The following is a 14709-nucleotide window of genomic DNA, read 5'->3' on the forward strand; positions in this document are numbered from 1 at the left end:
CCACTTCCCATTGTGTGAAGCTCAACAACCTTTTGCTGCAAATCACAGCTATACTCCTTGGTCTTACCCATTGTTATGAATTAATAAGGGAATTTGGCCTGTGTGTTACATCATATTTATACCTTCTTTGCTCATATTTACCAAGGCTTCCAATATTAGTGAATGGGACTGTATGCACTGTATAAACAATTATTCTCTCACCAGCCTCTTTTAATACTCTCTCTCTTGAAGGTAATATGACAAAAAGTGGCTTTTCAGGTTATTAAAAAAAAAAAAAAAAACATAAAGCTCAAACTCTTCACTGTTCCAGTGTCAGGAAAATCTTTATAAAGTGCTAAAACTGGAGACTCCTTCTGTAAACGTTAAATAAACGTCTTATTCAAAAATAGAAAATAAAAACTTCACCGTGTCAATAACTATAATTCTTTGCTCAGCTTAAACAAATTTGAATCCATTAATGTGGTGCGCCCACTATACAAGTCGAAATGCTTAGAAACTGTTCCTGTTCTACATGATCAAATGAATCCGTACTCTCTGACCAATACGATTCAGTGGTAATTATTCAACAGCACTGTGGAGAAAGTGACAAAGGCCATGTGTCTGTAAAAGTCTCCCTCCTGCAGAGTCTACCTCAAAAAACTAATCCTAGTACAAGGCAGATCTTAAAAACTCAAAATGGCAGCTGCTCAGGAACATGTCTAAGCATTCGCACTGGAGACAAACCTTTCTACTCGGAATCTGAGGTTTGGAATTCCAGATTTTTGCCCAGAGATCATGATCGATGCCACGTCTTTGTGTTACAATTTAATATTACATAATAAATATGTTTAATCTCAAACTAATTACCAGTAGCAAGGCTGCTAATGGCTGACTCTGTCTCTAGGACTGTCAAGTGATTTATTTATTTTTTTCTCATTTCTTTTCACTTTGTCAGCATACCATGACATTTCGAGCCACTTAAAAAGGAAATTGGACAGTTAATCCGGTTAGTCCATTATTACTGGAGGACTTTATTAATTACGATGCAATGGTGTGTCTAATTCCGTCAAAGAGCAGCTTTCGTATTGCGAGAGCGAGAAATATTTACACCAGCATTATTAAAAAAAAGAGATTATTATTATTATTATTATTATTATTATTATTATTATTATTATTATTATTATGCATGTTTTACTGACGTTTGAAGTGTTTGAATAGGTAGCTTAGTTAATTTTCACTTATTTATTGCAACTGAGTGGAGGTAAATTGAATATCCTGATTAATATCCACATTTTACAGCCATGCTGTAAAAAGTAGTAAAACTTTTTATACTCTACCAGTAAAATATGACCTGCTTCCCTTAGACACTCTAAAGAAAATCTCCAGAAGCATTAAATGGGCATATGAAGAAACAGCTTTATATGTTCAACCCACTATGGGGATATAAGTAATGGTTTTATATGCCGTGCTCACGGCTCATAAAATTGCTTCCTTTATCTTCGCTAAACCCTCAATACTTCTGTGAATGTTTCATTACATTTGTGTTTTAAGTTCATTCATTACGTCGGGCGTACGGATAAAATGCCACAACAGCAAAATACTAGAAAAGAACTCGAAACAAAGTTGTCTAGCATTCTAAATATGTTCCCAACTGAGAAGGTGAATGAGTTGCAGTGAAGATCCGTGCAGAAGATCTTGCTGACGTTGCTACTTAATTGGTTTTAAGTGTGTTCTATGGTGTCCTAAGTCATTTGTATAAAATCAGTCCCGAAATTACAGGTCACATGCTGAGAGTGTGACTAAAGGCGTCAGGATTATGGCTGCTATGACGCTGGAGCTGGATTTATTATAAGGAAATTCTATATTTAGGTTCATTTATACATTTCAGTCATTTAAACATCTACGCTAAGAATGACTAGAATAGCCTAGAGAATCTGTTTTAGACCCAGTTTTGTCCTTCTCTATGTAGAACTGGGGATTTAGAGCTGCATTCAGAGGTATTAACTTAAGTTTAAAAGTTAGGTCATTGGGAAAGTTGCTCGTATTCAGAGTCGGGTTACGCACACACTTTTCCAGGCTCCTCATTCGGATTATGCGAATCGTCTGTGTGCAGTTTATTCTTTTCTGGTTGCCAGATTTGAATTTTTTGTGTGTGTACAAGCGGCCAAGACGAGGTTTTAACAAAACAATCTAGACCACCGTCTTTAATTAAACACTTAAGCACTTGCATTTTGCTTTGTCAAATGTATTATTATAGTGTGACCTGAATGCAAGAGACAATTTAAAAATGAACAATAAAGACTGAAATGATGATATATGAATAAGACAATTCATAGAGGAAACGCTACAATAAGCTAAAAATAAATCTAATAGGAGTCTAATACCGCACTGTATACTGCCAATGTATTGCTGTTTGAACAGTCCTGGATGTACTTATCACGTATTATAACAGTAATCACTGCAAATTTGATTTAATTTAACAAAATGGCCTCCACCAGCGTATACAATAGCACACGATCCAGTGCAACCTATTACATTGCATTTTATTATTATTATTATTATTTTTTTTTTTTTATTTTATTTTTTTAAATCTGGTAGTTTTTACAATTGAAATAAACCGTAAGATACGAAGGCTATTTTATTGTGCTTTTTAAATTCGCTAAGAAAATCACGGACGTTAAAGCCACAATACTATTAATTGCGGTTTGATTGCTACTATAATTTTAATCAAAAGGGGAGAATGACTTTATTTTAGCAGGATGGAAATCGGATTTTGGTCAAACGGGTGGTTTATTTGTTTGTTTGTTTGCTTGTTTGTTTTTAATTTTATGTGTAAAATGTGTTTAAAATGCTTAAGCATAGGCCATGTGCTAAAGAAAAAAGGGGGGGGGGGGGGGTGATTCACAATAAATACAGCAGGAACAGCTTGCCTACTCATGCTGGGGTTCACGCAATCTAGTCTACTAATCTCCTAATCCCATGCAGATGTATAAGGGTTTATGTGTGTGTGTGTGTGTGTGTGTGTGTGTGTGTGTGAGTGCAGGGTAGGTACATCTGAGACACAGAGAAACGGAAAGAAGTGAGAGTGTGACAGATATAAAATGCACCACCGTGCGTTTTGTCCTGAGATGGATCGTGTCTTTGCTGTATTATATAATTTTGAGGACGCTTAAATTAGAACGTGTTCGGTGATTGTGAATGCATGTTCATGTCCTACTTCCTGCTATTACACTGTGACAGTCTTAGAGGAGACATAATTAATGTTTTGTACTTTAATATTAAATAGGCTAATACTTTCTCTAGTAGCGTCATTTATTTATTTATTTTTTTCCAGTGCAGGTCATTACTGTAGAAAAATAGGCTAAAAATATCAGGGAATGCTGTATTATCCATTTATCATGGCGGTATGATTAAAAACCACTTGGGGATGTACTGTTATAGGGTGTTACGGTAAATTATAGCACTATTCTATTTTATTGCACAGCGATTCGCCAACCATTCTTGACCATTTTAATATTATGGGATGTTGTGGAACAACTTGTTTCCTGTTATCGTTTATATTCGAGCGGCTACTGTATAAATTGTAATAGAAGTAGTTTTCTAACAGTAGAAACAATGAAGTATGAGAACGAGTGCGTTGATATAAACACTATTGCACTACCGTCAGAGCTGCTGTCATAGAAAACTAATCAACACCCTCTGACCAATCAGAATCCAGAATTGTACAGCGGTATAGCAGTGTAATATTCATACACTCGGTAATATTCAAACTATTTAGCATTTAGAGTACCGGCCTAGATACGGCCGTGTGCAAAAGTTTGCATCCCCTGTGCTTTTTTGGAATGGAAATAAGAGACATAATGCCAAGATGTTTATAAATAAATATAGAGTACAATAAACAGAGAATTATTTATAATCACGACCATCTCGGTGTCCGGACCCGCTTTAAAGAAGGCAGTGTATGACATCTAGCCGAGTCTTCATGGAGCGGCGATAATTATGAGAGTACGCGTAAATATACATCGAATCCAAAGAGATGAATCTGATCCAGTTAGCTATAATTTGCAATAGGGACACTTAGAGTAAAAATCGGATTTAAGAAATAAATCGGATTTTATCGTAAAAGTATTTCCCTAGGTAAATAAACCCTCTACACACACACACACACAATTCATAATCTAATAAAGATAATCTTGTTCAGATGATGCCGTTGCTATCGTCGTAAACGTTAGAGCTGTACAGCGTTAAATAAAGAGCGACTCGGTGCATGTGGACGATCCGCAGTCGGACCTGCGCTCCTCCTGCCTTCCGTTCAGGATGATTTGAGTTGATTGAAAGAGTCCTGCGGGGACGGCGTCTGAAACATCACCATGCTGCAGCTGCATCCATAATGCGGTGACACAAACAGGCCCGGGTAAGAGATAATTATCTCATAAGTCAGTAAGCACAGCTGTTGGCAAGGTCAAGTTTCATTTATGCACAGCATTTGTGGCGCTTTTTCGCTTTTCCCCACTGCATGAATGATCCACAGCATTGTAGCGCTGTCCTAATGAATACTAATGGCCACCTCTGACAATCAACTCTCGTCCAATATGTTTATTTACCACATAACTGCTGTTTGGTGGTAAATTACTGCATGGAATTTATATCACTGTGCCTAAAATGTGGCCTGAAATGGGGACGTTCATTTATTTTTCTTAATCTAGTCAGCAGGGTATTTGTAATCGTTAATTTCTTTATTATTTTAGTTATTGTATTGCTGCCTACACAATGTGTCTCTCTATTACATGAATACTCACGGGCCTCGTCTATTGTGAATGTTCAAATTATCGTGCGTGTTATTTATTTGGATAATGTTTGCTTGGATGGCTTAACCAAGGTATTAAACACTTAATAGCTAGCCAGGATTGCTAGCACGCTAGCCACTAGGATTATACAGTGTAACTAGAATATTGTGTAATTAGGCTGCGATTCGCGCCATGTCGGAGTTACCGTAATTACTAGATGACAACCCGGACGTTCTATTCAGCGTCGTTCACGTCCTCGGACTTGGGGTTATGTCTTTCTATACGCCGAAATGAATAAGTGTGAGGTGATGTCGTTGACAACTTCGGTTTTGCATTAAACTGTATTGTATGTCTTTTTTGTTAATTTTCAGATTAATCTTACATTATTAAGATGTTAAAAATAGTCAATTACACGAGTTACTACACACAAAAAAATATTGTTAGATAACTCCTTAACGCCTTTTTACTTACTGCTGAAGCTTTACGCATGACGTCGCAGCGGTCAGGAGCGCTCAGAAAATTCCCAGTTTACAAGTTGTAATTACGAGTTGTACGAGGATGTGAAAGATTTTTTCCAAGTCAGAATCTCGTAATTACGCTAATTACGACATGGCGTGAAAATCTAGCTCTAAATCTAGTCACTGATTCCAGTGGCAAGCTAGCTAACGTCAAACCAACTACTGTATTGTATAACGTAGCTAATTAGCTAGCAAGCAAGCTAATGTTAACCAGCTAAGTTCTTGTGTAACCCAGTAGGTAATTTGCTAGCTAGCAAACAAGCGAATCTTAGCTATTAGTGTAAACAAAACAAATAGCCAAGTTAACTTTCAAGCTAGCTAATGCCAAAACAGATCATTTATTGTTTAATGTAGCTAATTTGCTAGAAACTGGCCTCGCTTTGTTTATTATTCGGTCAATATCCATACGTGTCTGTCTATATAACACCAGAAGCAAAATTGTTGCAAGCAAGCAAATTTTAACTGTTCTGTATATAAAACCATTAGAAAAGGTCACGTTCAGGCTGGATAAATCCAAACCAGCCAATTTATTGTGTACTCCAGTAGCTAATTTGTTAGCAAGCATGCCAACTTTAACAATAACCTAGCGAATTTGAATAGCAAGCTAATGAATGTCAAACCAGGTCATTTACTGTAAAATAGCTAAAATGTGAGCAAGCAAGGTAAATATAATGTAAATGAGCCAAAAAAAAAAAAAATCAAACTTTGTTACTGGTTCAATGAGAAGTATTAATGCTATGCACCATATAGTGTTAAAGTAATATTTTACTAGTAATACAGATTCCTGTTTCCATCTTTGTATGCAAATTGCTACTTTTTTTTCATTGTAGTATGTAAAACGCAGGAAATTGTCCAAATGTGAGGTCATTTTCTGGGATTCACTCTTCGATTCGCAGCTCGGCTGAATGAAATTCAATGCAACATCCTGACGACTGCTCAGGATTTTTCTTTTTCTCACAGTATGCTAATCAGATTTAGTCAGGTTTCTGCCCGAGGCAAAATAAATGTGAATTATGTCTGTGTTAGCATCACGGCTATTCAGTGTGTCCTGGGCTCCCTGGAGCCAGACTGAATTTTTACTTCATGAATTTCAGGCAAATGATAGAAAACTCAGCTGGTCTTACCAGAGTGATAATGAAATATGAATATGACTCATTTCTGTGTAATGTTTTGTAGTGAAATGGGATTTTGAAAAGCTTTACATGGACGAGGCATGTTTAAGAGAGCATGGAGAGTATAACAATTTAAAAAAAAAAAAAAAAAATGCATTTCCATTTATACAAATATAAAATAACTGTCTCTCAGTGGTGGAATGAACTTCCAACCTCAATCCGGACCGCAGAATCTGTCACTATCTTCAAAAAAGCAGCTAACGTAACTAACCCCTAAAATGCCAACCCCTCATTATCCTTAATAAAAAAAATAATAAATAAATAAATAAAACTTACCCTGGTTCTTCCACCTCTACTCGGCACACTTTGCTTTTCTAGAACTCAATGATAAATCTTGTACGGTAGCACTACTTGTATTGTTCTCTGCTTGATATATCGCTCTGCTTGTATTTCCTCATTTGTAAGTCGCTTTGGATAAAAGCGTCCGCTAAACGAATAAATGTAAATGTAAAATAATAAAAATAAATCATGCTGGCAGTCTGGTTTTATTTACATACTATAGATTAGCAAAATTAGCTAAGCTAAGTCCATCAGGTATTAACAATTTAGCACCAAGCAAACATTAACTAGCGTACTAGCTTGCTTAACTTACTAGTTAGTGGGGATTTGATTTAATACCAAAAAAAAAAAAACTGTTTCAGAAAAAAAACAAGCTGATAATGAGTCTTTATTGGTCACATATAGAGTAGAGCACAGTGAAATTGTTTTCTTCACATACCCCAGCCTGTTAGGAAGCTGGGGTCAGAGCGCAGGGTCAGTCGTGATACAGCGCCCCCTGGAGCAGAGAGGGTTAAGGGCCTTGCTCAAGGGCCTAACAGCGGCAGCTTGGCAGTACTGGGGCTTGAACCCCCGACCTTCCGATCAGTAACCTGAAGGAGTCTCCAGTGTCAGTGCTTTGTGACAACCAGAGATCATTTTGTAACTTCCACCACTGGAAAGTTTTCAAGGAGTTTATACTTTTCAGTTTCTGAGTAAAACATGACAAGCTATGTTTTATTTATTTATTAGAGAGAGAGAGAGAGAGAGAGAGAGAGAGAGAGAGAGAGAGAGAGAGAGAGAGAGTGTGAGTGAGTGAGGGGGGGGGAGACTAGTGAGGGAATGATTATAGCTAGAAGTTATGACATCATCCCATTGTGTTTTATTCATTATTTAGTAACCACCCATGCTTGTTAACAAGCCACACTATATATTCTATTAAATGCGTTAATTAGCAAGCTAGCTCTTTTGCATCATATTTATTTCATGTGCGTCAACATGTGCACAAAATATCTGAATCATGACATGCTTGAACTCCTTTGTGTAAATATTGGTGAACAAAATGCCTCAATCTGGCTGTCTTGTGCTGTCAGAAGCGATCATGTAATAGTGAGGTTTCCTCTCGGCTCTCTGTCAACCCTGCTAATGATTGTGACTTTAAACCGCAGGTATGTGGGCTTTGTTTTTCCCACAACGAGAGATGTTATGATGTCTTTCCTTCATCGCGGTGTCTCTCTAAAACTCCGCTGCATTATTTAGCCCTGAACGCCTCTGGAGAACCGAGCTGATGAATTTTGATTGCCTCTCGCACCATGGGTTCTGCTCAGAGATCCTTCCTGACAGAGTAGCTGAGAGATAGAGGAGACAACCTTCATTCTTTTTAATAAAAAATGTTTTTAGTTGTAATACAGATGTCACTGTCGATTTGACACTCGTGGAAACGACGCTGTTTCAATTAAAAGTTTTCTTTGCACCCAGTGCGTGCGAATAAAAACGGAAAGAATGCCGCCTTTAAAAAAAATTGAATAAAAAAAATTGAAGTCCTAGATGTAGCACAGGTTGAAAAAGTCGTCATTAGAAAGGACAGACAGAGCTTCGCACTATTCACTGATTTTGTGAGGTTTTGAACCATAGGTTTTCCTTTCGTTTAAGACATTTGGCTTTTTCTAGCTAGACTTTAAAAGAACACATTCTAATTGTGAAGGTCGTGTGAAGGTTAACTAGCATACGAAGGATTTAAAAAATGTCTAGGTGTGCTGGCATAGGAAAACCATCAACATCTGACATTCGAGCTAACATTAATATGCGTTGTACGTTAACTTTTACCAGATTCATGTTTTCAATTAATATTTCTACATTGCTCACGGGAGGAATTGGTTAGTTGTTTGTTTGTTGTTTTTTTTAAAATTATTATTTATTTTTGACTTTTTAATTTTTTCTAGCGGATTCACACAGCTTCGGGTATTTGTGCATGCTGTTGCAGGAGGAATATCACGTTTTCCGATCGCAGAAATTAACACAAAATCACCTAAGCGAACTCTGCGTTTTTTTTTCGGAGGAGCTCGCAATTTTCCAAATCGACCAAAGATTTCCCGGCGATTTTGGCCAAGACACGTCATGTGACGCCATCACGACGTGCACTCGGCCATTAGAAGATATTGGTTGGTTGGTGTTTATTATTTTTCTTCCAGGTATCATGGACCCGGTCGACGCTACTTTGCGACACCGCAAACTAAAGACGACCGACGGCACTGCTGCTCCTTATAGACCTTTTACACATTTATTTCTGCTACTAAGTCAAACTGAACACCATCGCCAAATCCTTTGTGAAGTGCTGTTACTTTTAACTTGTTGTCCAATACATTTCCTCAGCGCAGGGAGAACTGTCCACCCACCTCCCGTCCTTGCTTTGCGAAATTGAACCGCTCTCCTGCATTACTTCTCATCCTCCCTACAAGGATTATTCCACCTCCACTTCCATTAAAAGGCCACCGTGTGCCATGCCACCTCTGGCCCTGCCTTTAATCCATGTTTCTGACTGGCACTGTATGGACAAAGAAGTTTGGGTGTAAGAATGCAATATCCCGCAGACCTTGCTCTGTAATTCCAGGTCATGGCCTGCTTCGCTAGTGGGATTTCTACCCAAGCACCTCAATTATAAACTACATCCCTACTGTAATCATTTCCTTTTTTTTTTAACCCATTGCACAAGAACGCCTTTCCATACTAATGCCACATGTTGAGACTGTAACGTCCGAGAAACAACAACAAAAAACACTTATTTTCTTGTTCTTTTCCTTACAGCTCAGCCAGGTCCGCCCAAAATTCACGAGGGATGGTGGGCGTACAAAGAGGTCGTTCAAGGGAGCTTCGTTCCAGGTAATGTTCATATTATCTGATGAATATTGTAGGGTTTAGCAGGGTTGAATTTGCACACCTGGGTATGTCGATCAATTTTAAAGTGAAGTCTTGCACAATTCACTTAGAGGGTAAAAAGGTTCAGATCGTTGCGATGAAAAATTAGCAGAATTCTTCATAATGACATTGATGGAAGAATTTGAAGCTTTTTAAAATCTACCTCTCGAAGGTTTTACACTAATGGGTTACCTTCAGTTTTGTTCAGTCAGAGTTTGATGTTTGCAAGCAACCCCCAAATCACGATGGGGTTCTTCTAGATCCAGTAAGTAGTCGGTAATCAATCAGAAGGTTATGTGAATAATCATGGTTTTGACTGAATGGAGAACTAATGGAGGTTTTCTTGGCAAGGACTAATAGCAAAGTGCCCATGACCTCACTTGTACAAACTGTAAAATGTTCCTGCTAGCTCATGTACATCCTCTGGCCATTATCCTGAACCAGAGAGCGGCCCAGGTGGCCCTGATGGTCCTCCACTCAGTCACTCGACCACCATTACATCCTTTTGTTCTACTACTTCTTTGGAACTTGTGGAAGCTGTGTATCAAAGGCGTCATGAGGGTGGGTAAGATCCTCGAGATATCTTGCCAGACAATAATAGTTAGATAACACTTCCTGATGAGGAACAGAGTCCTTCAGGTTAATTAATACTACTTCTTATTGAGGAAGGGACTCACTCAAAGTACCATTGCCACTTCCTATTGAAGAAGAGCATCAATCAGAGTATTAATACTGCTCTTATTGAGGAAAATATGTACTCGGAGTATTAATACTGCTTCTTACTGAACAAGACAACAACTCCGTGTTTCCATACAGCATCTTACTGATTAAGAGATTCACTCAGAGTATCAATACTGATTCCAATTGGGGAAGAATTCTCAGATTATCGGTTAAAAATATTAATACTGCTTTTTATTGAATAAGACAGCAAAATAGTCTATATAGAGAGTATTAATACTGTACAGCTTCTTATTGAGTATGAGTCATTCAGTGCTTCCTATTCAGGATGAACATCTTAAAGTATTAAGCAATTCAAAGTATACATTTTGCTTCTATTATTTATGAAGGAAAGCACAATGGCGGTCCAGAAATAACAGTAATAGCCTACATACTTGAGATGAGGTACTCGGTAAGTGTATTGTTGTACAACAATGTTTAGGAGGTTGATTAATTTAAAAAAAAAAAAAAAAAAAAAAAAAACAGAACTGTATCAATTGAAATTGGAATATTTATTAAGAATTTCAGTATATCTGCATGGCTCAGGGTGGCTGGAAATTGGTAATGGTGGTACAATAAATATCCAGCCATGCCTGCTGAAATTAAATGTCTGTGTTGTTATAGTTGACAGTTTTCACTGATTTTTATAAGGATTTCATGCTTCTGGAGATGAGGCAGTGACTGTGACGTATATCGCAGATGGTAAAAATGTTTAGACTCACATTATCTTGGGCGATTTTCTTCTTGAAATAAATTGGAATAGTCAACCAAGATCAGAGGGACCTCATGGCTAGAAGTCAGTTGTGAAGGAAATGGATTATGATTTGTTTCCCTGCATATCCTGTATGAAAAATCCCTGATTTATAATTTACTTTTCTGTTTTAATTTGCTGCTGTTGTTTACTTCTGACTGCCTGCTAAGCCGTGCCACTCATTCCAGTGTTTGAGTATTGTAGATGTCTTGGCCTCTGGTTTATATCGGAGAACTTTGTTAGTAAAACTTTCTTCAGGATGAAACGTTTTTATTCAGTTTCTCCAGAATGGATGATTATTGTTCATTTCAAATTTTAATAATTCATTTGCCTACATCTCGATGCATCTTAAAGCTCCTGTGTACTGGACGTCCATCATCCCGAAGTCAATGGGGTTTTTGAATGGGTTTTTTGGTTAAATGCCAGAAATAAAGTCTGTGGTTAACACAAGCTCAATATATGTTCACAAACTATACTACGCCATAAAATACATCAGTAATACCCCACTCAGGATTTTTAAAAAAGCTTTTACGTGTCTTGAAAAAGACGGTTGTTGTTAACAAGTGGCGGTTGTTAAATGGGAGTACAGAGGTTGTCGGGGACATTAAACGTCATCACGCCGAACAGGAAAACTGCTCTACTACAGCCTTGTTGTGTTTATACTCGCGCTCTTGCAACTCAAACTTTCCAACTTGTAGATTTATCAATTTATAGTATTTTCTAATTGTATTGTTTTAAAAAAAAAATAAATACTGAAAGAGTTTGTCGGAAGCGTAGCGGTGGTGACGTTGAAGTCATGTGATTGTGGTGTGGTTCGTTTATAGCCTAACGTTAGCTTTTTACGTCTGGAGATTATATTTAGGCTTTTTGTATTTTATATTGGTTTTTTGTTGATGGAACCAGGGTGATGCTAACTTCTGGGGTGGGTTAAAACAATACATCATCCCAGCAGGATTGATGAATTCCACATTAGTGTCTGACACTTGAGAAGAGGACACACACCCTAGCACGTTCGCCTCACACCTCCAGGGTCGGGGGTTCAATTCACACCGTGGAGAGTTTGCATGTTCTCCCCGTGCTGCGGGGGTTTCCTCCGGGTACTCCGGTTTCCTCCCGCAGTCCAAAGACATGCATGGTAGGCTGATTGGCGTGTCTAAAGTGTCCGTAGTGTATGAATGGGTGTGTGAGTGTGTATGTGATTGTGCCCTGCGATGGATTGGCACCCTGTCCAGGGTGTACCCCACCTTGTGCCCCATGCTCCCTGGGATAGGCTCCAGGTTTCCCCGTGACCCTAAAGGACGGATAAGCGGTATAGAAGATGGATGGATGATGCCGAAGATGCCAACGTGCATGTCACACCAGTCCCATTCAGCTTTGGTTGTGTCGAGATCACGAGAAAAATAAGTCGGGATCTGCATCACATCAACTTGTCTATGTATAGTTACTGCACATACTAGCATGTTAAGTCACAATGCATTCTCCTTATTATTGCACTTAAATTGGGTTGTTGGGTTGAGAAACAGGTTAATTATCCAGCTCGTTCTGTTTTCCTCTCTTTTTTAATCTATCATGTGGTACTTTTTGTGAACTGCTGAGCTAGAGGTTTGTGTATATACCTGTTGAAATCCAGTTTTGTTTCTATTGTTCTTCAGAGCTTCTTCAGCAGGTTTTATAAACCGTGCCACCTGCTGTATAAAATCATAAAATTTATATTCACCGCATGATTCCTGAGGAAGGTAAATGTCAAGGTTTGGAAGATGAGACAAAGGAGCGTTTAGTTCCGTCTGTATTCAATTTGGCTTTTGTTATTTTATTTATTTATTTATTTATTTACATTTCTCTCGAAACTCTCATGCTCGGTCACGTAAAGGTTCACATGTTTCTAAAGGAGGACATTTTGCTCTTCAGTCATATAGTTTGCCTTTCTGCTTCTCACTTATCTTCTACGGCATGGATGTATTCTACCATTTGAATATTACATCACATTTTGATTAAATGTTTTTTTATTTTTAATCTAGTATTTGATACGGTTAGATTTGTGGTGCTGGAGTGGAGGATGGTCGATTTCATTTATTACTGTGTCAGAAGGCATCTGAGGTCAGGTCATGAAGATCATTTCTTCTGCCATCTATAAGGAAGCAAAAAACTATATGTCTGTGTCCTGTAGTTATATATGTGGAGCATGTAAAATCCTTATGGGCCATCTGTGACCAGGTTATTAGCATTAAACTTTATGGATAAGGCAGGATGTTGGGCTTATATGGATAGGCTTATTGTTTATTACTTTGGGTTCAAGCACTGACTCATCTGAAACTCTCTTGGAGTTGTGTTAATTAATGTTATATACTATTCTATTACTTGTAATAGGGGTCCAAGCAATGTCAAGGTTTCATTTATTTATTGTCCAATTACACTCCACCAATTCTGCAGATGTTCCTGAAAAAAAGGCCAAACTTTTAGACCAGTACTGTTTTCTGTAGCCATTATTCACTAAATGAGCTTTAAGCATTGAGATCCCAATGTCCTATAGTCAGAAAAAATACACTTAGTCATCGCAGGGTCAAACCCAAATTGAATGTCATTTCTCAACTACGGTGGTAAAACCTTCAAAACGACTATTTTTCAGCAACCTCTTGTTCAACGGGGTTGGATCTTTGCATGTTGTGCTAGATTGTAAGTATACTTTTACGGATCACTTGATGATCAGAAAGCTGTGGAAGCCAATGGGCGATCGGATTTCACCTGACATTTGGCAGGCTTACAACTAGCCATTCGGAACAGAATTTGGCAAACTGGCAAATCACAGCCTTAGAAACCTGCTTGCCAAATTTGAAATCTCTAGCACCACCAACAGGCTATTGCTTCTACTAGCGTCTTAACGTCTTCAATTTGAGGAATTCCACTTTTCTTTGAAAATGTAGATGTTTAAACTTCTAGATTGTTCAACCAAAGTCTCTCGAAATTAGTTTGGTATCAGAAGATACCGACAAACATTTGTTAACAGAAAGTCGATAGGCCAAATCATTGGGTTGGTGTTTTGGATATGGCCTATATTGACAAAAGGAGACAAATATTGCAGTAGGGGGCACTATAATGTGTGTTTTTTTTCAGGTTAAAGTTGTACTTTTATGTAATATGTCCATGAATGGATCTTGTACTCCCTCATAAGAACAGAAAGCAAGTATACCACATATTGCTTTATGCTAATAACAAATTCGCTGGAAGGTTTCAAATATTGATTACCATTCCACTTCTGTCGGTCTCTTAGTGAAAATCCCCTGAAGAAAATGGGTTATAATGATGATGACGATCATAAAACATAACAATAACAGCCATCTTTTATTTTCTTTCTTTCAAAATTGTCATTGAGACCTTTGCTGGAGTTTAAAAATACATGATTATCCACAAGATATGTCTTCATTGATTGCCACCTGTGTGTATACTCTAGGTCTTTATTTGTTTTAGTGGTTGATTATTTTCCCCCCAGAGGAATATCTTGTGTAAGTGTAGATTTGGAAAGATAAAGCGAGTTGGAGAAAAACGTCTTAAACCAGTATCTCAGAGTCAGAGTCACATCCTGTGGGATCTCACACTGGGCACAGAGACACACCATC

The 14709-nt window shown here is 37.9% G+C and overlaps 1 protein-coding gene across 2 annotated transcripts in view; it reads left to right on the forward strand.

Moving 5' to 3' along the window:
* Positions 1-14709, forward strand: part of ca10a (carbonic anhydrase Xa) — a 211661-nt gene that overhangs the window by 17333 nt on the left and 179619 nt on the right. For both annotated transcript variants that reach the window (XM_017482690.3, XM_017482691.3), the window contains exon 2: positions 9517-9591. In XM_017482690.3, the coding sequence (XP_017338179.1) occupies positions 9517-9591 (75 nt within the window). The remainder of the gene's footprint in view (positions 1-9516; positions 9592-14709) is intronic.

This window comes from Ictalurus punctatus, chromosome 13 (assembly GCF_001660625.3).
Source record: "Ictalurus punctatus breed USDA103 chromosome 13, Coco_2.0, whole genome shotgun sequence".
In the NCBI taxonomy this organism is placed as follows: domain Eukaryota; kingdom Metazoa; phylum Chordata; class Actinopteri; order Siluriformes; family Ictaluridae; genus Ictalurus; species Ictalurus punctatus.